General features: G+C 42.8%; 2 protein-coding genes across 3 annotated transcripts in view; one reads left to right on the top strand and one right to left on the bottom strand.

The window, feature by feature from the left end:
* Window positions 1–15,706, bottom strand: part of LOC124019464 (solute carrier family 4 member 11-like) — a 39,056-nt gene extending 23,350 nt beyond the window's left edge. Inside the window, exons 1-2 of one of the 2 annotated variants that reach the window (XM_046334808.1) lie at window positions 15,510–15,706; window positions 248–298 (exon numbers count right to left, since the gene is read on the bottom strand). In XM_046334808.1, the coding sequence (XP_046190764.1) occupies window positions 248–298; window positions 15,510–15,567 (109 nt within the window). In that variant the 5' untranslated portion in view covers window positions 15,568–15,706. Of the gene's footprint in view, window positions 1–247; window positions 299–5,539; window positions 5,681–15,509 lie in introns of those variants that run through there. The other variant, XM_046334809.1, reaches the window with a different exon arrangement.
* A 1,253-nt stretch (window positions 15,707–16,959) lies between these two features.
* ky (kyphoscoliosis peptidase) lies at window positions 16,960–23,602 on the top strand. Its single transcript, XM_046334807.1, has 7 exons — window positions 16,960–17,090; window positions 18,133–18,918; window positions 19,151–19,289; window positions 19,957–20,074; window positions 20,228–20,419; window positions 21,124–21,314; window positions 21,583–23,602. The coding sequence occupies exons 2-7, from the start codon at window positions 18,166–18,168 to the stop codon at window positions 22,893–22,895; spliced, it is 2,706 nt and encodes a 901-aa protein (XP_046190763.1). The 5' UTR covers window positions 16,960–17,090; window positions 18,133–18,165; the 3' UTR covers window positions 22,896–23,602.
* The last annotated feature ends 324 nt before the right edge of the window (window positions 23,603–23,926 follow it).

A 23,926-nucleotide genomic window follows, 5' to 3' on the forward strand; every position in this document is an offset into this window, starting at 1 on the left:
AGAGGTAACCACTGCAATCAGTGCATATTAGCTTTGCTCAGAGTGATCTACAGTATGTCTTACCACTGGTCAGTACCTATTCAAAATTGACACATTTTGTCAAACAAATATGAAATATCTCATCATGTGATATAATGTCATGTCACATCCTATCCATCATCCTATCATGTGATAGAGACCACAGCAGATGAGAGCACCGCTGAGCAAAGGGATCAAAGTCAACAATGAAACTCTGTTCCATACTCACCCATCTCCTGGAAAACATATCCATTCTTTGACCTCCCAGATGATGGAGCCTCTGTGGGGAAAAGAGAGAGAAATATGGGTATTAAAAAAGAGGAAATGGTCTGAGTTTTGTAATGTCAAAGAGTGTTTTCGATATTTTCACTTGAATCGATAAAACAATCGGTCAAGCCAGCTATAATGTGTACCAAGAGACTGAACAAATCAATGTTGTAAATGTTTAATTACTCATGACATATTTGTACTCTGGCTGTACAACATAGATAGCATAGGCCTTACAGTATACAGATGTAGGATCTTCATTTGATCACCCTGTTGAAGGAGAACTTTCCTGCAATGCTGGAAATATAAAATGTGTAGTGTAGTTGAGGTTTAAAAAGGCTTCTGAAGTTTGTAATTTCCACTTAGAAATGTCATACTTGATTTTCCCTTAAGAAATATGTATCAACCCCTACAAAAATGTTCATTAATTATAATCCACCTAATAATTCACATTTCCTTTTGCTGCAGGATTATGTTCCTGTTGTAGCAAACTGGCTTAAATTAAGATCCTTCACCTGTATTGGCTATGCTTGATGAGATGCATCAGCAAGCGTTATGATGTCCCTTCTCTTTATACTGTATGTAAACGACTTTGTTATTTCCACATGGGATATCCTGTCCCCTACGTGTTACTAGGACATAGTGGAACCTGGCACCATACAGTGCAAAGTAAAAGGTTAAGAGTGTATGTCCCCAGGTCTCAGTGAAAATGGATCTGACACAGAGTCGATCTGACACAGAACTGACACAGGGTGAACCCAATGTTCTTGGCATTAGCATGCCTTCAAAAACAGCTCACCGAATGCAGGCGACAACAATAAATGTCGTTTGTTAGCTTTCAAATCCACCGGCAGGCTCGTAGCACTGAAACGCCTGACAGATATACAGCAGCAAGTTGTGTGTAAAGTCATAGCATTGCAAATGGCATTGCTAACATGGTTGAAGTAAATTCCATTTAATCTGGAAGGTTTTTATTTCCTATGAATTTATAGTTTTATGTATGCGTCTGTAAGGAGAAGTATTGTATTTTGTAGAATGCCAGAGCACTATGAGAAGATATTTAGGACATTGAAAGAGGTGTCTTCTCATATGTCTCTTATTTGTATCATTGAAAGTGTCAAGACATTTGATCCCCAAAAGAAACACATGAATTCAGTTAAGTTACCGTGAACCTGACCCCAGATGGTGTTTGAAGGGCATGAGGAAATGTTTGTGTGTGTAGTCAGGTATCTCATAGAGACAAGTCTTGTTCCTAGCAAACTACTGGGAGAGAGTAGCCTCACAGCCTTTCTGCTATAGAAATAAAAGGACTAGAAGAGAGAAAAAAATTCAGACCATAGCACATCGACTTGAATGGGAGTGTCCATTCAATGACTTCTATTTCTATGGCTCCAGTATACTGTATCTCTATGGTGATTAGAGGGAAGATTCTCATGCCTCTCCCATTTCACAGGGTTTCACCTCATCAACTGACTGTGGACCTTACGTAACAGGGCCCTTATGTGACTGTGAGCAATGTGTGAGGAGACCCTGTGATATTTTATGCCAGCCTTTTTTGTGTGTTATATAGACGACCACTTGGCAAGTTGAAGTCTTCTGTCAATAGTGTATATTTTAGGTCATGAACATCTATAGGTATAATTCTTATTATTATTTTGATTTTTTTTAACCTTTATTTAACTAGGCAAGTCAGTTAAGAACAAATTCTTATTTACAATGACGGCATACCAAAAGGCAAAAGGCCTCCCGGGGATGGGGGCTGGGATTACAAACAAAAATACATGAAATTATGCATAATGCATTATGAAGTGGTCATAACGCACTGGAATACTTCCTCATACGGATGTATGATCCCTTACAGTGTGTTATTGTCTTCTCAGAAAGACAGTGACTAAATAACAGCCATTCAGTCTGTTGTAGAAGTTTCCTACGTGAACAGATGTAACAGTAAGTTGTACACATGCAGTAAAGGATGATCCCTGTGGGCTGGTAGTCTTACCAAGACATGTCAAAAACAAAATGTAGTACCAATTGAAGCCTACTGTACACCTCCCTCCACTACAGCATGTCTCCTCCCCAGGGCTTCTTCATGTGCTTGTGCTTGTGGATGTCCTGTTTAGAAGGCTGTCTGACTTCCTGAGGGCGCTGTCTCGTGGTATTGACAGAGATATACTGTCCTGCTGCAGGCCGCATGGCAACTTGCCCATTGAAATCAATCCCCAAAATAGTTACCTACCACTGTCCTGCTGCAGGCCGCATGGCAACTTGCCCATTGAAATCAATCCCCAAAATAGTTACCTTCCACTGTCCTGCTCCTGGTTGTATTCAGTTGCTAAAATGTGTATCTTCCTGTTTGCTTTGGAAGGTGACATTTTTTTATTTTGTTTTTATTCAATCTGCTTTTAATTGACCACGTGATCTATTTTACAGTCACATTGCGCTCTGAGGCAGATTCTTGGACTAGAAATAGAGTTTTAAATTTGACTATTTGATATTCCCAGCATGTTTTTCATTAAAATGGCTGTCTTGTTTCCAGAAAGCCATATGGGGTCTGAGCTAACATGTCTTCAGACAACTCCTTTTATATTTCTATTCTAATGATGCTGTTTGGTTTGTATTGCCTTCCCAGGTATGATAACATGTCATTCCTATGTTCTCTTTGAGAAATGCAGGAACTGCATGGTAACTGCATGAAATGCAGGAACTGCAGGAACTGCATGGTAAACTGCATGGTAAACTGCATGGTAAACTGCATGATCAACTGTATGATCAACTGCATGGTAAACTGCATGGTAAACTGCATGGTAAACTGCATGGTAAACTGCATGATCAACTGTATGGTAAACTGTATGGTAAACGGTATGGTTAATTGTACAGTTAATGGTATGGTTTCAACTCTCCGAATGACAGCTAATGAGGGAATATTTGTGGTTTGGGGAAAAGTTATTACCTTGAATAAGGACAAGAAGCTAGGTTCATACCTGGGGCGTGGCTCGGAAAGCCTCACTATCGTTGTTTAGGGAAAAGGCTATCAGCTTGAGGCAACTGGCCTTGGGAGTTTAGAAACAGAATAGCCTTGTCCTAGTTAAGTCTTTTCAAATAGTACATTCAGCTAGTTGCAAAAAGTGGGAAATGTTATGAATTCTTTATTCTGTTTGAGCAGTTTCTTTTACCCCCTTTGGGATAAATATTATCAAGGTCATAACCCCTCTGGAAGAATGGGATACATTTGGCTAAATCAAATGATTATCTCCCCTTCTGAAATACAGTCTCCCCATATTGTATAATTTATGTGGATGAGAAATTAAATTAATGAATAAAAAATGCAGGACTACCGTAAACATGAAAAGCAACCGGCAGAAAAAATAGTCGTACTGCCTCACATGTACAGGGTGTAATAACATTAACAGCAGGTTGTGTTGTGTAATGTAGACCATGTCACTACGCCAGTGTGAAAGCAAGACATACAGCTCTTTCTACCACAATACCTTACACCGGTGAGAGTGCTTTTGCATGCCAGGTGGAGTGATTACCTCGTCAAGGTGCACAATAGGTTTGTCTCCGTAAAGATAACCGGACCAATAGTGTATGATTGTGGGGTTTCTGGCATCAGAATCTCAGATGCCAACTACTGCCATTGTGCTCTCCCATTGTTTCAAGGCACTGAAGCCCTACCCTGCAGCTGTGCTGACGTTACAGATATGCACACACATGCTGTAGAAGAACAAGGAAATCAGTCAAAGTAGGGCAAGTTCCAGCTTGGTGCCAATACATGAATAGTAAAAGACAACTTCAAACAGTTGCTTCTCCTTGACACCAATTCTGTGTGGCAACGAGGGATAATCCTTTTGGAGGCAAAGAATGTAACGACGAGAAAAATCAAGCTAATTATCTTCTGTTTTTAAGTGGATTAAATAAAACTCTATCTCAAGCAACTGGTTCAAAGTAAGGCCACAGGGAAGAGCGTCTTATCCGCTCCATGAAGTGCCTTATTAAATAATTCCGTATGGTCATGATATTTGTGTTATTAAATAAGTCTCAACAAACCATCCCAGGTCTAATAATACATTCAACGAGTGGAAACCTTGAAATTTACCAGATTAGAACATGTGGCTTTTTTCTACTGGATAATCTTACTTAATCCCTTGCCTGAGAAAATTCAACCAGAGCACATTAACCCATGAAGACCACAGAAGAGCCAATACAGCAAGTGCAGAGGGGTGGATGCCCCAATGATAACTACAGAGATTATCTGAGCTACCTGTGTCATACATATTTTTAGTAAAAGGCTGTGCTATTCATAACTTGCCTGTTGTGCTATTCATATAGAGTGCCCTACATACTGTAACTAATTGGTTGGTGGCATGCAGCCGTCTACGTTGTTTGTACAGTGAGAAGTTTGTGTGGTGAAGGAGTTGAGTTGGTAAGATGTTATAGTTCAAATGAAATGAAATCAAATGTTATTAGTCACATGTGCCGAATACAAAAGGTGTGGACGTTGTGGTTGTATGTAGCCTATATGTAGAAATAAGTAGGAGGTTGTCTTGGTGTTTGGGCAGACGACTGTTACAGAGGCGCATCTTCTGCCCTAAGAAAACCCATAATACTATTCACCTCAGGCAAACAGTCCTGCGCCTCAGACAAAGAGTCAGTCACCAAGCAAACAACCCGAGTCATATCAGAAATGGTCAAATACGCATCAGATGATATCCTTGTTATGTTCACCCATGGGCAACCAGATAAAATGTGTCAGCCCACTTCAGAATGACAGTTAACGGGTGCAGCTGTACTTCCCATGGCACGGCCAGGGTTCCATTTACAGTCATATTGTAAATATTGACCCACACCATTTGCTTTTGAAATTTCCAGCTGTCCAGGCCAATAAAGGCATCTCATTTAGCATGAATGGTTTCAATATCAAGATGCTGGTGGAAAAATATCAAACATGATTCATTCAGTAACCAGTTGTAACAAGTTGTAAGCACACGTAGATAATGCCACAGATTCATTTAAAAACAATACTCACTCACACATTATACATGTAAAACTAGACAAAAATCAAGGCAAGTCTTGTTGAAGTGTAAAATGACAGTCCTACCGTAAAATTCAACTTATTCACTAAACATACAAGACTTCCCTCCGGGTTGTCAGGTGTAAAGTCTAGAAGGCAAATGGTACACGCTTGCACGTCTGGCACAAGGGTTCTCGGGTTGCACAGCAGGGAAACCCTCCAATCCTGGGCAAACTGACTTACCAGATGGCACAAAATGAAGGACCTTTATGGCTTCCATAATTTCCAAGTTTTCAGGTGAGAGACCCTCCCAGGTCAACCCATCATCCTCAGAAGTTCTAGTGGGATCACCTCAGCTATACTCCCTATGCCCACAGTCTTCACTGGAGTTCACACTCAGGAAGGGAGGATATCAGTACCTCCCCTAGCACATGGGGAAGGGGGGAGGGGACTGTCAACTCCTGGGTCCTTGTGTCTATCTTTCATGTACAAATAGTAACATGCCCACTTTTTTATATTTGGTAAACCTGGTTAATTTCAATGTCTGTATGGCCTGCACTCATAAAAGGTGCCTATTCAATCAAAATGGATTTCTGGGACAACGAATAATGAATGCTTGGAAGTTAAAGGGACGTTGCATTTTATTTTTGTGTCTTCCAAAGCACGAATTTATGCAATTTGTTTCCACTAGCATTACTACATCCAAAAAAAGCAGCCAAGTGACTCAAGAGATCGGTAATTAACCAGCTAACAATTTGAGGAAAATAAGATCAAATAAACTATCACTTTAACGCTAGAATCTGCATTTGGAACATGAAGGGCGTTCGATTAAGCTGAACCACTGTGCACCGGTCTTTGGCTCATGACGTGAACGGACAAATGCTGTGAGGGAGGAGCATCATTCTTTAATCAAATCGTAATCTGAGTCGCTCTGTCATGTCGTCAACAAGGCAGCATAATGCATTGTTCAAAACATACAACACCTTTTCCATATAACATACATTTTCATAAAGGTAGGGTACAGGGGGAAGGTAGGGTAAAGTGTTTTTTATCAAAAGCAATCACTTTTGCATGTGAAAACACTGAATACTACTCATTACTCCACATGCTTAACCCATGTCACTTTTGCATGTGAAAACACGGAATACTACTCATGCTTAACCCTCCTTTTGCATGTGAAAACATGCTTAACCCATGTCACTTTTGCATGTGAAAACACTGAATACTACTCATTACTCCACATGCTTAACCCATGTCACTTTTGCATGTGAAAACACTAAATACTACTCATTACTCCACATGCTTAACCCATGTCACTTTTGCATGTGAAAACACTGAATACTACTCATTACTCCACATGCTTAACCCATGTCACTTTTGCATGTGAAAACACTAAATACTACTCATTACCCCACATGCTTAACCCATGTCACTTTTGGCATGTGAAAACACTGAATACTACTCATTACTCCACATGCTTAACCCATGACACTTTGGTTTTGAGCCGACTTTGCCGTCAGCCAGAGCAGGGTAGCTATGATTTGTCAAACGAATACGTATTGATCTTAGCATGTATGGACTATAAGAAGATAGAATAAATATCATGTCTATCTCCTATTACTATCAGATTACTTTGAACCTGGTAAGAGCATTGAGAGTCTGCCTGTAAATGAAAAGTGCTCTACAAATAAAATTAATTATTGGTATAAATGGATAATTAGGATCAAATACAAAAAAAGATTAAATGTGACATGCAGCTTTGTACACCTGATACAGATGTTGTTGTTGTTCAATATGTCCTAGAACATCTTATTGTATAAACATAGGAAAATAAAAGACAATATGCATCCCGCTACTGCAGTTTTCATTTGTTGGAATGGGTTTATATAAAATCTCCATTCAGGGTATGGCCTGAATAGGCTTACTCATCAGGGAGTGGAAGGTTGTTGTTGTAACACTGTGTACGATTGAAGACATAGAAACCGTTTTGGGCCTTGAGACCATATCTACTGGCTGGGGCCAAGAAAACTGACCTTGATAGGAAAAATAAATAAATGAAGCAATGAAATGTTTTACGCCATAGTCTGAATTTGTCTAAAGATGCATCAGAATATCTGCAGAGCCTCGTGTTTTTACTGTAGGTGCTTTGTATGCATGTGTTTTACTGATTACCAAATAGCATAATAATGAATTACCCTGTTCTGTTGGGCTGGTTGGTTATAGTTCCTCCTCCTGCTGGGGTTTGTCCAAGATGAAAAATAGATTTTGGAGTCAGTTTTGCATATCCTTAATTCCTTTTTACTTTTTGAATTTGATACGGTAAAATATTCTCAGAAAATAGTTTCAGAGGGAAAAGATAAAAGGATGGGGGACTTCAAAATCATTTCCCAACCAAATAATGAGCTTAGTGATTTTATGCTCATATTTTTAAAATAGGTCTGCTCTGTTTGAATGACCCTGTGTTATATTTCCATGGATACCTTCCATCGAATTCCTCCTATCGGGATGTAATTACAACTGTCGTATCTGCTTGTTATTTCTGCAAAGGTTACAAACCTTGTAAAACTTTTAAAATTGACATCAAAGGCAGTTCTACACACCGTAGGCTCACAGTAAACTTTCATTTCAGATAGTACAAAGATAGCATGTGTGTTAATAGACAGATGCCAAACAAGTCTAGATAGTAAAGCCTCTCGCTGAGATGCTATAGGCATCGTAATAAGGTGGGAAAGGCACTGTGTTACCTCTGTGCATGTGGTTTCATTGCTGGTTTCTCTTGCCAAGTGGGATGTAGCCTGAGGCTAAAGCCAGGGGTCGAGAGCAGCACCTTACAACGGTAGCTCTGAACTATACAAACTGTCTGAGCTTGAGAAGACAAGGTTCTGCAGGATATACATATACTTCTGGCCCGTCCTTGGACACTGTGCTATCGAACCTCCAAACGAGCTTCAACGCCATACAACACTCCTTCTGTGGCCTCCAACTGCTCTTAAACGCTAGTAAAACCAAATGCATTCTTTTCAACCGTTCGCTGCTTGCACCCGCACGCCTGACCAGCATCACCACCCTGGATGGTTCCGACCTTGAATTCGTGGACATCTATAAGTACCTAGGTGTCTGGCTAGACTGTAAACTCTCCTTCCAGACTCATATCAAACATCTCCAATCGAAAATCAAATCAAGAGTCGGCTTTCTATTCCGCAACAAAGCCTCCTTCACTCACGCCGCCAAACTTACCCTAGTAAAACTGACTATCCTACCGATCCTCGACTTCGGCGATGTCATCTACAAAATTGCTTCCAAGACTACTCAGCAAACTGGATGCAGTTTATCACAGTGCCATCCGTTTTGTCACTAAAGCACCTTATTCCACCCACCACTGCGACCTGTATGCTCTAGTCGGCTGGCCCTCGCTACATATTCGTCGCCAGACCCACTGGCTCCAGGTCATCTACAAGTCCATGATAGGTAAAGCTCCGCCTTATCTCAGTTCACTGGTCACGATGGCAACACCCACCCGTAACACGGGCTCCAGGAGGTGTATCTCACTGATCATCCCTAAAGCCAACACCTCATTTGGCCGCCTTTCGTTCCAGTACTCTGCTGCCTGTGACTGGAACGAATTGCAAAAAGTTGAAGTTGGAGACTTTTATCTCCCTCACCAACTTCAAACATCTGCTATCTGAGCAGCTAACCGATCGCTGCCGCTGTACATAGTCTATCGGTAAATAGCCCACCCATTTTTACCTACCTCATCCCCATACTGTTTTTCTTTATTTTATTTTCTGCTCTTTTGCACACCAATATCTCTACCTGTACATGACCATCTGATCATTTATCACTCCAGAATTAATCTACAAAATTGTAATTATTCGCCTTCCTCCTCATGCCTTTTGCACACAATGTATATAGACTCTCCTTTTTTCTACTGTATTATTGACTTGTTAATTGTTTACTCCATGTGTAACTCTGTGTTGTCTGTTCACACTGCTATGCTTTAAGTTATGGGAACTTGTTCTCAACTAGCCTACCTGGTTAAATAAAGGTGAAATAGAAAATACATTTTAAAAAAGTTTACGGATTTATAGAAGAGCGAATAATGAAAACCCCTTAAAATATAGATAAAGATAAAGATCTCTGAATCTCTTGAAATATTTTACGTGTAATGGTTGCTGTCGGTTTCACGCTTATGGGTGGCACAAATTGTGAGGGGATTGGGAATAGCATATACAAATCAAATACTGTATTATTTACTATAGCTAAAGCAGGGTGTTTTTGTTGACTGTAGTGTTTTTGCAGATATTACTGTAATATTTACTACTGTGCTTTTTTTGCTGATAATACTATTGTATAACATGGTTGAGGGATACTACAATGTGTATTATATTATTCTACAGTACACTACAGTTTACTATATAATTCTGTAGTAAGTACTGTAGTATTCTATAGTAAACTGTAGAATGTTTTCATGTGGGAGATCATTCAAATGTAGGACTGTATGACGGACAGTTGATTTACACAAGACCTCAGGGCATGGAGAATTTTGCACCCTCCAATTTTTGTTGACGTGCACTTGAGCATTCAGCCTTAAGCATTTTGGATAAATGGGTAACATACCACTCCCAGTCAGAGTAATCAATTAAAACATAAGCTTTCATACAGAGGCTCCCCTTCTCCAATCCTAACACTAACCATTAGTGGGGAAAATGCTAAACTGACCCAAGATCAGGCTCGAGAGGCAATTTTATCTGACACCCATATGCAGCTGAGCTGTGGAGTCGGACTGTGTGCTTAGCATAAGGTGATGGAGGGAAAGGGAGGCAGAGTTCACAATCACATCAACACAGCACCATCTTGTGGACCAATAGGGAACAGCCTTACTAGAGTGTGTAACTGATCTGTTGTGATCTTAACCAGAAAACTGGCTGTTCATTACTCCAATTAAAAAGTATTCTCTGCTCATATCTGGCATGTCTGTATGGATATTAAATGTTACCTTCATATAACCTCACCCAAAGTGGGATACCGCTAGGTCCAAGATCAGCTCAAACACATAAATTAAAACATATACATGACACTATTTGCTAACATACAGTGAAAATTATACTGTTTACAGTAGTAGTTGCAGGGTCACATGTACAAAGGCTCTGTGCAGGAGCCTTAAAGAGCCACTGAATTCTGGCTAAGCTATTAGATAGATAGAAATGAACGCAGCTGTTCAGCCCATGTTAGTGGGCTGATGGACATCTTCAAATCAAACCCAACCTTAATTTACCTGTTGTGACACATGGATGTTCCAAACTCAATTTTTGCAGAGTGACTTTATGATCAAATTATCCTATTTACACTATGTACTCAATTTTGACACTGGAATAACTGTTTCTGACTCATAGGCTGTTTCCAAAGGGGTTCCTTGCTTTTTAAAGGCAGTCGCTCTTTAAAGGTGCAATATGCAGAAATTGCTCTGCCATTTCCTGGTTGCAAAAATTCTAATAGTTCTCCTGATTTAATTTTATGTGACAAGATAATCATTGTACCATCTAAACCACTGTGAAATATATTTTCAAAAACTGCAAATATTGTATTTTCAGCTGTTTGAAGCTAGTGTACCAAACCCCAAAGCAAAAGACGCAAAAACTAAACATAACGAAATTGGGGAGAAAAAAGGGGGTAAAATTACTTTTTTTTAAATAAATTAAAAATAAGTTATTCTAAACGGACCGTGCTGTGGTCAAAGAGGCTAGATAGCCTAGCTTGTGCTGACTAACTTCAGCTCGCATGCTTAACTTCCAGCAAGTGAAACTTGCAAGATTTCCCCAAGCGTTATGGCAGTGAAGGAAACGGGGTTGGCATGCACCTCTGATGAAGAAGCAGCCCCCCGAGCACTTGGCTGGGCTGACCCTGGAGCAAGAGGCCTTGGCACGGGTCTGAGTGATCCGTGCCCCCCTCCGGCAGAAAACAATGTGACAAAAATGCCGCCCATGTTTGGCAAACAAGGTACTATGTCAGCCATTGCCAGAGCCCCCTGTGCCCGTAAAGGTGCCAGGCTTCATGCAGGCTATACAGTCTCATGGAAGCACAGCGTATGTTGGACGCTTGTCCATGTTAATTGCTGCCCCCTCTGTTACTCCACATTCCACAGTCTTCACAGGGTTCACAGTTAAATAAAGGTTGTGAAATGAAAAAATATACTTAAAAAATTCAAGGGGTATATCATTCTCCCCAGAGTGAAAGTGACAAGTTGGGTCACTGTCCACAAGGGGGCGCCCCTCCCCCATGGGTGGCTCATTATTGGGATTCCTTGCTGATTCCTGCCTGTAGCTCATTAGTCCCTATGAGGTGTCTAGTGGTACAGGTTATTGGCTCTATAGGCGATTAGTTGTTGGTAGCGGAGTTGAGGAAAGGAGCAGAGTTGGATATGACCACCCTATTATCCCACACGCAGTCTCTGTGGTTATATGAGCCCCCAAATAAGCTGTCTGTCTCCAGTTCAACGCTTAACCTCCATAATAAAGTTTTTTCTCTGGGTCTATTTTTAATGTGTGTGGTCCAGCACCCAGCCGGTTACCTGAATGCATCTTACCACCTAAACTGAGTGAGGTTAGTTGTGACAACAGTACCCCCAAGTGGCATGGCCAATCGGGGTACGGCACTGATCTCCGGAGCCCGTGTACCAAGAGTGGGCCGGGCTTTAGGCAAACCTTGCCACATAAACACAGTTGATTCAACTGAGTTCCACAGTGTTCACAGGTGTTAAAAGTGTTGTCTCCCGTATGTGAGTTCTATGAAAAGTGTTCCTTCTCCATGCTCTGACACATGGTTTTCAAGAGTGGTTGAAATGGAAGAAGAACCAATCTCCCCCAGTCCACAAGGTGGCATCCCGCCCCATCAGATAGTACTTCACAGGAGTCTCGCTGTCTGCTCCGACCAGTGGAGCGCATGCGCAGTGTGGCCCTGGATCATGCTAACAGTGATGTCAGGGTACAGGCTACAATTTGTTGTGTGTCCCGCACACTTCGGCAGCGTCATCACATCGACTGTTCATGAGGCGTCAGTGCCTGTTTTGAGGAAATATCCTCCCTTCTCCAGAAGCAGGCAATCAAAGTGGTTGCTATGTGGAAGATCTGGAACTGCTGGTAAAGCCGGTATTCCTGGTTACGAAAAGGGGCGGGACTTTGCATTGTGTTCTAGACCTACGAGCCCTCAGCAAGTACGAGCCGCCGGCTGTTACAGCGATTGGCTGGTGGCGGTGGAGTCGAGGGGGCAAGCATTGTTACACACATCCATGCTACTGTCCCATATTTAGTCTCTCGGCTTCATAAGAAACCAGAATAAGAGCTGTCTGACTCCAGCTCAGTGCATTCTGTTTCTGGGTCTCGAGCTAGACTCACTCGCGTATCACGCTTTTCTATCCCCACGGAGGGTGTCCGGGTTATGGCTTTGCTTAGCCATAATTTGGCTGGGTAACACTGTGCGCTTACGCCACTGCCTATGCCTACTGGGGAAGATGGCTTCTGTAAGGAAGTAATTCCCGTGTGGCTATTGTTGATACTGTGCTAGCCCCTCACCTGGACGCATCTCGCAGCCTTAGCCGATCACTTCGGGTGTCTCTGTTAGGCCTACTGGCCATGACCCAGTGGTGGGACCCTCTGTTATTGTCAGGGGGCTCCTATGGACTGAGTTGTATCCCGCAAGGGGATCACGACAGATTATCCAGAGTTTCTGGCGCTCAAGCGCATCCCCCTGATTTTGTTGGGCCGGTTGGTGGCATGCATCAACAGATGGGGAGAGACTGCGTCCCTCCTAACCTTGGCTCGCTCCCTATTGCTGGAGAGCAGTGTGCACATGCTTTCGCTTTGGAGGATGCAGATCTTTTATCTAGGTTGGACCATCTCTCTCAGGAGTGGAAGCTCTCTCAGGTATGGGACATTATTGGCAGGAGGCGATGTAGATCTTTACGGATGGGAAATGAGGTACAACACATGTTTAGCCCCTGGGCTTGTCGAAGAACGGTATTAAATTGAAGGAATGAATCCAAGCCTCACGCTTATCACCTGTGGAAGGCGGGCTTCCAGTGAGGTGCAGATTTCATTGGCCTTGTCAGGCATGATTGTGGATCCTTCAACCGTGTGACTCCAAATAGTATGTTGTACCTCTTTTCCCTCCTTCAGGGAACAGTAGTTCTAGTCATAATGTTACGATCGGTACATAAAACATTTACATTTTTGTCATTTAGCAGATGCTCTTATCCAGATGTGCATTCATCTTATGATAGCTTGGTGAGACAAGCACATATCACAGTCAAATATGCAGGATATGAACCGTGTATTCCAGCTAAACAATGGATATATAGTGTTTAGCAAAAAACACATACAATCAAAAAATCAGTCATATTTTACACACACACATGAAGGTACCCATAAGCAATTATAAAAAAAATGGTGAATATAATGTTTTGGAAATAAAGTTTTCATTTCCAGGTACAAACCAACTGTGATGGAGAGAGAGGGTGGATGTGTGAAGGCCGGTATATTTCTGCTTGGGGGAGAGGGTGGCCCGGAAGGGTAAGAGCCTAATTACACACACCTGAATATAATTAGCTTGGAGGTTAGGTGGTTTTAACCTGGCTTCGGCCAGATCTGTTTTTTGTTCTGGAGCAGCAAGAGCTGACATGCAGGGCCCTCCTAATACTGGGAGGGAAATTTAACCCAACTGGACAGGAACCTACCGGATGTTACTTGGCCGTAGACCTGATCCCAATAAGGGCAAGTCTGTTGGATCTCTGTTCTCTTTTGTTGGATATGCCGGTAAACAGCTTAGCTGTCCATTAGCAGAGAGGGACCGGAAGACCCATGTAGAAAGGCTCAAAGTGGAGCTAGGTGTTGGTTTGGTTTTATTGTTACTGTTACACTCCTTGTTTGGAGAATGACCGGACCAAGGTGCAGCGTGGTAGGCGTACATTTTCTCTATTAATGTTCCACCAAAAACCAATAAGCAACACAACGAATGTAAAACTTCGTACTGCTAAACCTGCAACAAACAACAACAACAACAACAACAACAAGCGCACAGTTCTGTAAGGCTAAGAAACTATACAGAAAACAAGATCCCACAAAACCCAAAAGCAAAATGACAACTTATATGTGATCCCCAATCAGAGACAACAATAGACAGCTGCCTCTGATTGGGAAACTCACACGGCCAAAAGCAAAGAAATAAAAAACATTTTCCCACCTGAGTCACACCCTGACCTAACCAAACATAGAAAATAATAAGGACCACCCCCCCCCCCCCCCACCATTTTTTGGATTGATGACACAAACAAACCAAAATATATTTTTTATATAAAAATAAAACTATGAAAAAAGGTGACTGAGCCTTTAAGATAATTGTTTTTTGTTGTTGCACAATGTCTCTGTGCATTTTACCAGTAGGCCTATGTTCTCTTAACTACCCACTGTGGATAGGCCAAGTACCCCCAGGGGTCCTAGTACCCTGGTTGGGAACCACTGTACTATAATGAGCCTTTAGCTGATCAGTGGGCAACGGCCGGCCCCCCTACCAAGATGGGCCAGCTGAGCTGAGGTCATGTAAACTCAAATGCAGCATCAGTAAAGAGACCTGCTGGGCCTCTGTCATTGGAAAGGGTGCATGTAAACATTGAAAAATACATTCTACATTGTCACCTCACTCAAAACTTCCTTTTTTTGGGATGCTAAAACCATGATTTGGTAAAACAGTCAAGTGCATTATCCACAGGATTCCTGTAATGAAAGTGTCTGCCCTCCCCCTGCGCCCTCGCCTCCTCCCCCATCCATGCACTTGAAAGAAAAATGTGTTCCGATCATGTAACATTTCAAAATGCAATTACAGGAAAAACACAGCCTTGGAAGATTCGCCCCCATGTCCCTGTCGAAGAGAGGAGGGCCTCAGCTTTCTGTAGGTATAATTTGCATTTCCCAATATTCAACTCAATACCAACTATTTTACAACCAATATATTTTATATGGCTTTGAGACACAGTATGTCCCAGTCCACCACTGAACATTTATCAAAATACTCCAAACTCAGTCCAAATGTCTAACTTGACTGCTGACAATGAACAAGCTTTCATAAATAACCCATATTCAGTGTTTCATAGTGTTAATCATCATTGTACTTGAACCATCATCAAGTCGTTGTAGACCGTGAGATACACAATACACTCTCTTACCTTCCAAAACACTATTCGCTGTGATGAGTACGACCCCCGGCTCCTTCTCAGTTTTCATCTCACCGTCAAGGTTGTTGTTTTGTCGTTTTGTCAGTCACTTCAGAGTCAGAGGTTGCTGGACACAGACCAGAAATGCTTTGTGAAGCTATGAGACGGTGTGACAGAGACTCGTAATGCTTTGTGGGATGTGTAGCATGAGTGGTTACTGTCACAAAGCCAGCCAGGCCCCACAGGTAGAGGGTACAGGGGACTATCAATGAATAACATTTCACAGTCTTCTTAACCAATCACAGTGGAGTTGGTCACTTAAGCTTGAGGTAAGAATGGGGGTGGCACCTTTGATATTTAAATGTAGATGACAGAGTGAACGAAGGACCTTCCACTTACCAATGGACTGTCTCACTGTTATACTGAATGTTCTGCAATGGACCACCTTGGTTGTGGCTGCAGCAACAACTGCTGCAATGGACCACCTTGGTTGTGGCTGCAGCACCAACTGCTGCAATGGACCACCTTGGTTGTGGCTGCAGCACCAACTGCTGCAATGGACCACCTTGGTTGTGGCTGCAGCACCAACTGCTGCAATGGACCACCTTGGTTGTGGCTGCAGCACCAACTGCTGCAATGGCACATAGCAGCCTGTGATGTAACAACTCCTAAATTCCATCAAAGACAAGGGGTGGGGTGTGCAGCCATATATATTGAGCAAACAGTAACACCTTCAATGGCTAAGATGGCACCAACAGATGGCACATCGCCTAGAGCTGCTAAAAAACATTCTCTTTTTTTCTAGTGCTTTTCTCAAATGTGCTTACTCAGTTTGTTTTGTGCATCACTTCATACACCTGGGCTAGAAATATTGGAGTATGAATATGAGTATGGGTACTCACTTTCCACCCGACTGTAACAAATTCCTGGAGACGGCGGAATAATGGTCACAGTTGTAAATATATTATAAGTATTGTTATTATTATGTTTTATTTTTCTTGTTTCATTCACACCACCACTGTTGGAGCTTGGATCTTAAGTATTTCACTGTACACTGCAACTACATCGGTGACCGCGTGCGTGTGACTAAATAAAAATCGAATCTAATGCTTTCAACATACTTATGTTGCCACCCATGGAGTTTATCTCCCACACGTGGAACATTTCTCAGATAAAACTACAGCTCTGTCAGCCTTAAATACAGTACTTTCAAATGTACCACAATTGAAGTAAACAAACAAAAAAATGTGTTAGCATGAACCCAGTTCACCTCTAACCTCCTCAAAATCTCACACCTTTCCCAGAGCCCCCCTTGGCTCCCTTCTGCAGCCCCAGACCCTCAGCCCACCCCTACCCCTGGAGGGTAGCGCTCGTGGAAAGTTGTGCCATTGGTCTCTATCAGCTGCTTTGTAGTATTTTTAGGTCTGTCATCCCCTCGCCGTGGAAACCCTACACATCCCAGCCCCGAGGAGAGACACACAGAGTATAAAACAGACACAGGTTCGGGAGGTGAGATCTGTCAAGACATAGATGGAGAGAACACAGACAGACAGCCAGACAGATTTACCATTGCTGACAAAGCATCAACACCAGGTAGGAATAATGTATCTTTATTGGGATCCCATTAGCTGACACCATGAGGAAAACTCATCTTCCTGGGATCCATAAACGCAACAAAAATACATTACCCTCTTACCAATCCATTTTTTGGGATTTATTGAGAATATCACTTGAATATGAGGCATGGCGTGTGTGTTTACTTCTGGGCATTATTACGATTCATTTGCAAGTTATTATCTGTATAGTTCAGTTTGAGGTTATCATGAAACTCTGCAAGCTGCTGCGATAAGACAAAGGGCTCAATTCAATCTGTTGCGCTGAAGATCCACTTTATAGTGCGATTGACAAAGGCAATGAAACTGCATTCACGGTAAACGCTGCATACGTCAGCTCAATCGGAAGTTACCAATACATTTTAATGTTGATCTTCCAGGATACCTCGGCGATATGGATTGAATCCAGCCCTAACATAGACTAACATAAGACTAACTGTACAGACTGCTGCTACTGTATATGATTAACATAGCACACACTAAAACAACATCGTCTGCACATAGCACAAATCATCTGCAACTCACATATTGCTGTCACATTTTCAGAAACACACAGAGGAAACTTGTATTTTACCTTAATTAACATGTCAAGTGCAATAGCATGGTCTCTCTTTGTAATGACTTCGTCTGTCATTTATTTGATGTGTTTACAGAAGTATATGTGTGTGTATGAAGGGCATATGAGTACAGATGTATAGAGGAAGTAGATATCATAAAGCTACTATTTACCCACACAATCAATAGCAACCATCTGTTTTCAGGTATAATTTGATGCCTATATTTTTTCTCCAGCAGCATTGCCTTGAGTGTGAACCTTCTTTTTTACACCATTGTCTTTTTTGAAAATACCAAGTTTCAGTCTGAATTTAGTATTATGTGCCCTTCACTTCACAATGCAGAGGTGCAGATTCAAATAACTTTCACTCTTATTGCAGTGTTATTATTTACAGCTCTGTGTCCCAGGATCAGTTTTAATTGGTTTAATAGTGCGTCTTTCATTAACAGTTATTTTTCTCTCTCAGTTTTCAGCTCCGATATAACCAAAACTGGAAACGATGGGCAATGTTCTTCAAATGAGGTCTGTAGAGGTCCCTTTCCCAAAGAGATCCCTCAACCTCCGCAGCGTCCATTGCCCCCTCCCTACCAACAATTACCAACAGCACTACTGCTACAACAGCAACAACAGCAACAACACTAAAGTGACCGAGGAGGAGTCCTACCCTCAGGCCACACAGAAGGCCTCAGGTCAGGAGGTCAAAACTGGGGAAAGTGGTGAAAAGAAAGCCTCCAAACCCCAAGATGGCCACTCTAAAGACACCTCAAAAACAACGTCAGATGACAAAAAAGGTCCGTCAGTTGTCCAGCAAGAGTGGAAGCTGGAGGTTCTGTCACTAAATAACAGCAATATCATGAAAAGCCACAAAACTGTAGCGTCAACCGTAGCAACCAAAACGACAGTGGCAACTGTTGCCGGTGCGGCCCAGTCCAAGACTAGTTCTGTGTTTCAGAAATGGGCTGCCATGGAGTTGGAGGTCCAGAGACCCATGGCCAAGCGACAGCTGTCAGATGAGTGCACTGCTTACTCCCTCAGGGTGGTGAAGAAGAGTACAGTGAGGAGGGAGGAGGGAGACATGCAGAGGGATGTGGAAGGACGAGCCCCGGTGAAGCCCAAACTCCAGCCAAGACCAAGGGAGAGCTCCAGTACAGTGAAGAGTGGAAGCGTCTCAAAAAAAAAGCTCAAAAGGGAACTCTTTGCCACCACAGAAGTATTCAGCAGTGTGGATAACCATGCCATCAATACTGGAAAAGTCTGTTTCTAATAGTGTATTATTTTTGTGTGTGCATGTAGGATACCACTGTGTGTGTGTGTATGTGTATGTGTGTCTATGCATATATTTGTACATCTCAGCGTGCGTGTGTATATTTGTATATGCTTTTGTATATTTGTGCACTTAAATGCTTGAGTGAGTGTGTGTGAGTGTGTGTGTGTGTGTGTGCATTTAAGTTTATTTTTATCCATAAATCCTGTTTGTTTTGCAGTTGCTCAGTCAAAAGATCATCTTAGTTCCGACCAACACCCAGACCATCACCCAGACCATCACGCAGACCATCACAGAAGGAGCACAGAATGAGCTGGAGAAACTGAGAGCCATCTGGATCTGGCTCTGCCACAACATCGGTCAGTAACACACACACACTTTTAACAGCCGTACACTCCTACACACCTTCTCAATTATCCAACCCACGGCTTACTCACGACAGCGCAGCGACACTGCAGCAACCTGCCAATAACATAACACCACTTAGAACACTGTGCATCAGAGAGCTTTACTCTAGAGCCCCATACTAAAAGGTAAGAGTTGGTCTCATTAGGCTCTTTACCATACTAGATATACATCCCAAACTTTCCATCCCTACACAGCTGTCCTAACAATGCTACCCTAAGGTCTTTCCACTGCGTATATACAGGGATCAGCTGTTGGTGGATGGGACCTTGCGGTTCAACCTAACGAGGACAGACGTTCATTAAAATAGACATTCATTCATCTCACTCTGGGTCCACTGGAAATGTTAATGAAATAGCCGCACAGTTTCAGTCTGACGTGATAAGTGGCCTCGTTATCTAATTGAATGGGCAAGCAGTCCCGTGGTTATAGTGGGGGATTAAATCCTTATAATTCAATTTAAGTTACACTGTGTCTTTTTTCATATGTCCCAATGTTAGACATGGAGTCTTTCCAGGGAAGTTGATTGCAGAATACCTTGATCGTGACATTTTGAGTTAGTGGCATAATTCTCGACATATCCTTCCCTAAATGTTATGGGGTGGGCGGTTCTTTTTGCAGAGTACGACGTAAGTGGCTACCTTGGCCTGACGGACAAGTTGTGCTCCCCAGAAAGGGTCATTGAGACGGGCCGGGGCGTGTGCTGTGGGTACTCCAGCGTCTGCATGCAGATGTGCCAGTAAGACAGCATTTGGTCCATTGAAAAATCATTTGTAAAAATCTAATAAAAACATCAAACACATTGACAATTGAGTGGTCTAAAATTGCATGCCATTGTCAGTAATAAACACATCAGGCACTCCACCCTTACATGTTTCCTGCTTCATTGCAGGGAGGCAGGAATCGAATGCCAAGAGGTGTCTGGCCATGGCAAAGGTATTGGGTACAGGCAAGGCCAGAGCTACCAAAACACAAAGTCCCTCCACATGTGGAACGCAGTGAAACTGGGAGGCCACTGGTATCTACTGGACGCATGTTGGGGAGCAGGGAGAGTAGACATGGACAACAAATCCTTTATTAAGAGGTGAATATGAGTTCCAAGTAAAGCAATTGGCCTACATGATTGGTAGCTGTGCTAGCACAGAGTTAAGTACATTCTATACTGTTGAGCACAACATTTATTATGTTGACAAGCTGCCAATAGATGCAATTGAATCACTAAGAATAGCAAAGAACTAGTGTCTGATTAGCTATTCTAAAATAAACCCTGTGGGTTATTCGTGCATGGAATGTCAAGAACCGTGTTACTTGATAATGATGAAAACAAGTAATGATGATTGCCACTCATTACAAAGGTTATTTTTGTAATGGACCAATTCTAACAAGGTGGTCCACAGGACCATACATACAACAGTACTAGTGCCAAATACGACTGGAATTATCCCACTACAATCATATAAAAATAGAGTTCCAAAAAGGATTCTCCGGCTGTCCCCATATGATAACACTTTTTTTGGATCCAGGTAGAACACTTTTTAGTTCCAGATGTGTGGAAAGGGCTTTACAATGGAACCTAAAAGAGTTCTACCTGGAACCAAAAAGGGTTCTTCAAGGGGTTCTGCCATGGGAACAGCAAAAAAAAACTTTTAGGTTCTAGATACCATCTTTTTATCAAAGAGTGTACTTGTGGAATTTATTTTAAAAACACTACTGCAACATCTCCCAAACGTTGTCACTTTCGATTAGCATTAGCTTTTCCGCTATTAAGCCATTCTCCTTGTCGCCCAGGTACGATGACTTCTACTTCCTGACAGACCCTGAGGACTTCATCAACTCCCACTGTCCAGATGAGAAAGAGTGGCAGCTTCTGGACGATCCCATCCCACTGGAGGAGTTTGAGAAGAGGGTTCTAAAGACCTCGGAGTTCTACAGACTGGGTCTGACCCTCCTCCATCCCAAACACTTCCTGCTGGTCACAGGTCAGTCCCGCATCCATATAAAACTAAAATGGCGGCACAGTCCATAAAGAACTGGAGACTAGTGCTCAAGGTTGAATTATACAGCATAAATGGTAGGCTAACACATTGTTGAAAGTGGACACTGTTCACAGAAGTTATTCACAGTTAGTCATAAAGTAGTTGTAGATGAATATGTAATTGAAGAGTTACCATTGAAGAGGTACCATCATTCAGGCCTATACTGTACAATATGTTGATTTTGCTAATTGCTGTTTCTGTTTCTGGTCAGAAAATGGTGAGGCCTCGGTGTCCATGAAGTTCACCAAGCCTGTCGACTTCACCTACCAGATCTCTCAGTGGAGCGGCTGTGAACCCAAAGCGGTCAATAGCTCATCTGGCCTGCTCACTGTGACCCGGGAGAGCATGAGGTTACGACTGCTGCCCCCTACAGGTGGCACGTATGATGTCATGATCTTTGCCCGGTCAGGCAACAACTCAGGGACATTCAGCTGGGTCTGCTCTCTCCTGGTGGAGTGTCCAGAACAGGAACCAACTGAAGAACTCCCTGAGAACCCCTTCTTGTCCTGGGGTTTGCAGCGGAGCGCAGAGAGCCTGGGGGTGAAGAAGTGCAGCAACGGAGCAGAGGCTGCGGTGTCGGAGACTGGCTCCTTCGAGCTTGTCCTGCACACCTCCAGACCACTCATGATGCTGTGTGAACTGACCCAGAAAGACCTTGACCCGTCCATAGCCAAGAGGTGTCTGGCAACTCAAATCCAATCTGACCGCCTCACCTGTAACGTCCTCTGTCCCTATCTAGGTTACTATCGGTTGTCTGTGTTTGTTCGGAACTACGAGCGAACCCAAGATGGCTTCCAGAATGGAGGCAACTTCCTCTTGCACTGCACAGGAGGTGCTATCAACCTCAATGAGCTCTTTCCCCCTGCCCTTAGCACTGCTTGTGGGCCTGGCATCCGGACGCAAGACGCTGGCCTCTCCAAGTTCAGCCACACGGGGGCGCTGGTGAGCACCCAGCAAGGAAAATGCAACATTACCTTCCAAAACCAACAAGACCTGGAGCTCCACGCTGTGCTGTTCAAGGAACAACGCAAGAGACTGGGGCACCCACTCTGCCGGCACGTCTTCTTCACCTACAACAGCAGCAAAGTGACCATCAGCGTGGCCCTACCCGAGGCCGGAGTCTACAAGCTGGGCCTTTACGCCAAAACCTCCACTGACCAGGACTTCAGTCTGCTATGTGACTTTGTGCTGTGCAACAGCTCAGGGAGCAGCTGGCCTCCGTTCCCCTGCACCTACACAGCCTGGCAGAGGGGCAGCGTGCTGTTCGAGCCCCGCGGGGGTCTCCTGGAGCCCCTGTCCTGGGTGCTGTTCAGGGTCAGGGTGCCTGGGGCCCAGAGGGTGAGCGTGGTGGGAGAGCAGCTGATGGAGCTGCAGCTCAGTAAGAGCCGTGTGTGGGAGGGAGAGGTGTTCACCGGGGCCAGCATGTCCCAGCTCAAACTGGCAGCCAGCGGGGGTGGAGGGGGCTCCACTGACATGGCCATTATCATGTCCTTCGATGTGCTGAGCCAGCAGAACGAAATGTAAAGCGATAAGCAGGTGGGCGGGGAGGCGAGGGATTAATAAGAGACTGTATAAACAGGTCTTTTACCATAGCCTTGTTGAAGCACAGTAAAGCACGGATGGGTTAGGCTCAAGGAATAAGGTGCTCCATCAGAAATACCTTGGTTTGACAGAGGTACTGAATGGCATAAATGTGAAATTATTTGTAGCTTTCGTTTCTGGTTCTGATTTGTTAGTTTGTTTAGTTCATCAGAAAATTATATCTGACTATGCCTCAAAGTTTCCTTGCAAGGTGCTGTATGAAACACTAATTCATTCTTCCTGTGTATAATAATTATTAGTATGGACTTTGCTGCTCTGTATAAAAATGCATTTAGAATCATTACCATTTGTCAGAATCCTATTAAATTAGTAGTAACATGAATTGCTGAATGCTTTATGAGCTGTGCAATGATGGATGAAACCGTTATTATACTTACAGTACCAGTCAGAAGTTTGGACACACTGAGGTCGGGTGATTGTGGAGACCAAGTCTTCACTATTATTCTACAATGTAGAAAATAGTAAAAATTATAGTTATTTTATCCTGTGCAATACTTTGATCCTATATTGTCTGTTATACGTTATTGACTTGTGTTTTTACTGCTAAAGAAGGTGCTAGTGGTTAGACTTTCAAGTTTTCAAAAGGTTCTGTTCTCTTGAAGGTTAATAAAACCCTTTTAAATCACAAATCATTGTCGTTTCCTTTTTTTTTCAAGTCTTTTTTTGTCTAGATGGGTGTTTATCTCTATATTAGTTTCACGCCCTGACCTTAGTATTCTTAGGTCAGGGTGTGATGTGGGTGATGTATGTGTTTTGGTGTGACGTATGTGTTTTTGTACTGTCAAGGGTTTTTGAATGTTTATGGGGTTGTTTATCATCTAGGTGTTTTATGTATGTCTATGGTTGCCTAGATTGGTTCTCAATTAGAGGCAGCTGTTTATCGTTGTCTCTGATTGGGAACCATATTTAGGCAGCCATCTTCTTTGGGTATTTTGTGGGTTATTGTCTATGTC

This window comes from Oncorhynchus gorbuscha, unplaced genomic scaffold (genome assembly GCF_021184085.1).
Source record: "Oncorhynchus gorbuscha isolate QuinsamMale2020 ecotype Even-year unplaced genomic scaffold, OgorEven_v1.0 Un_scaffold_995, whole genome shotgun sequence".
Lineage (NCBI taxonomy): Eukaryota > Metazoa > Chordata > Actinopteri > Salmoniformes > Salmonidae > Oncorhynchus > Oncorhynchus gorbuscha.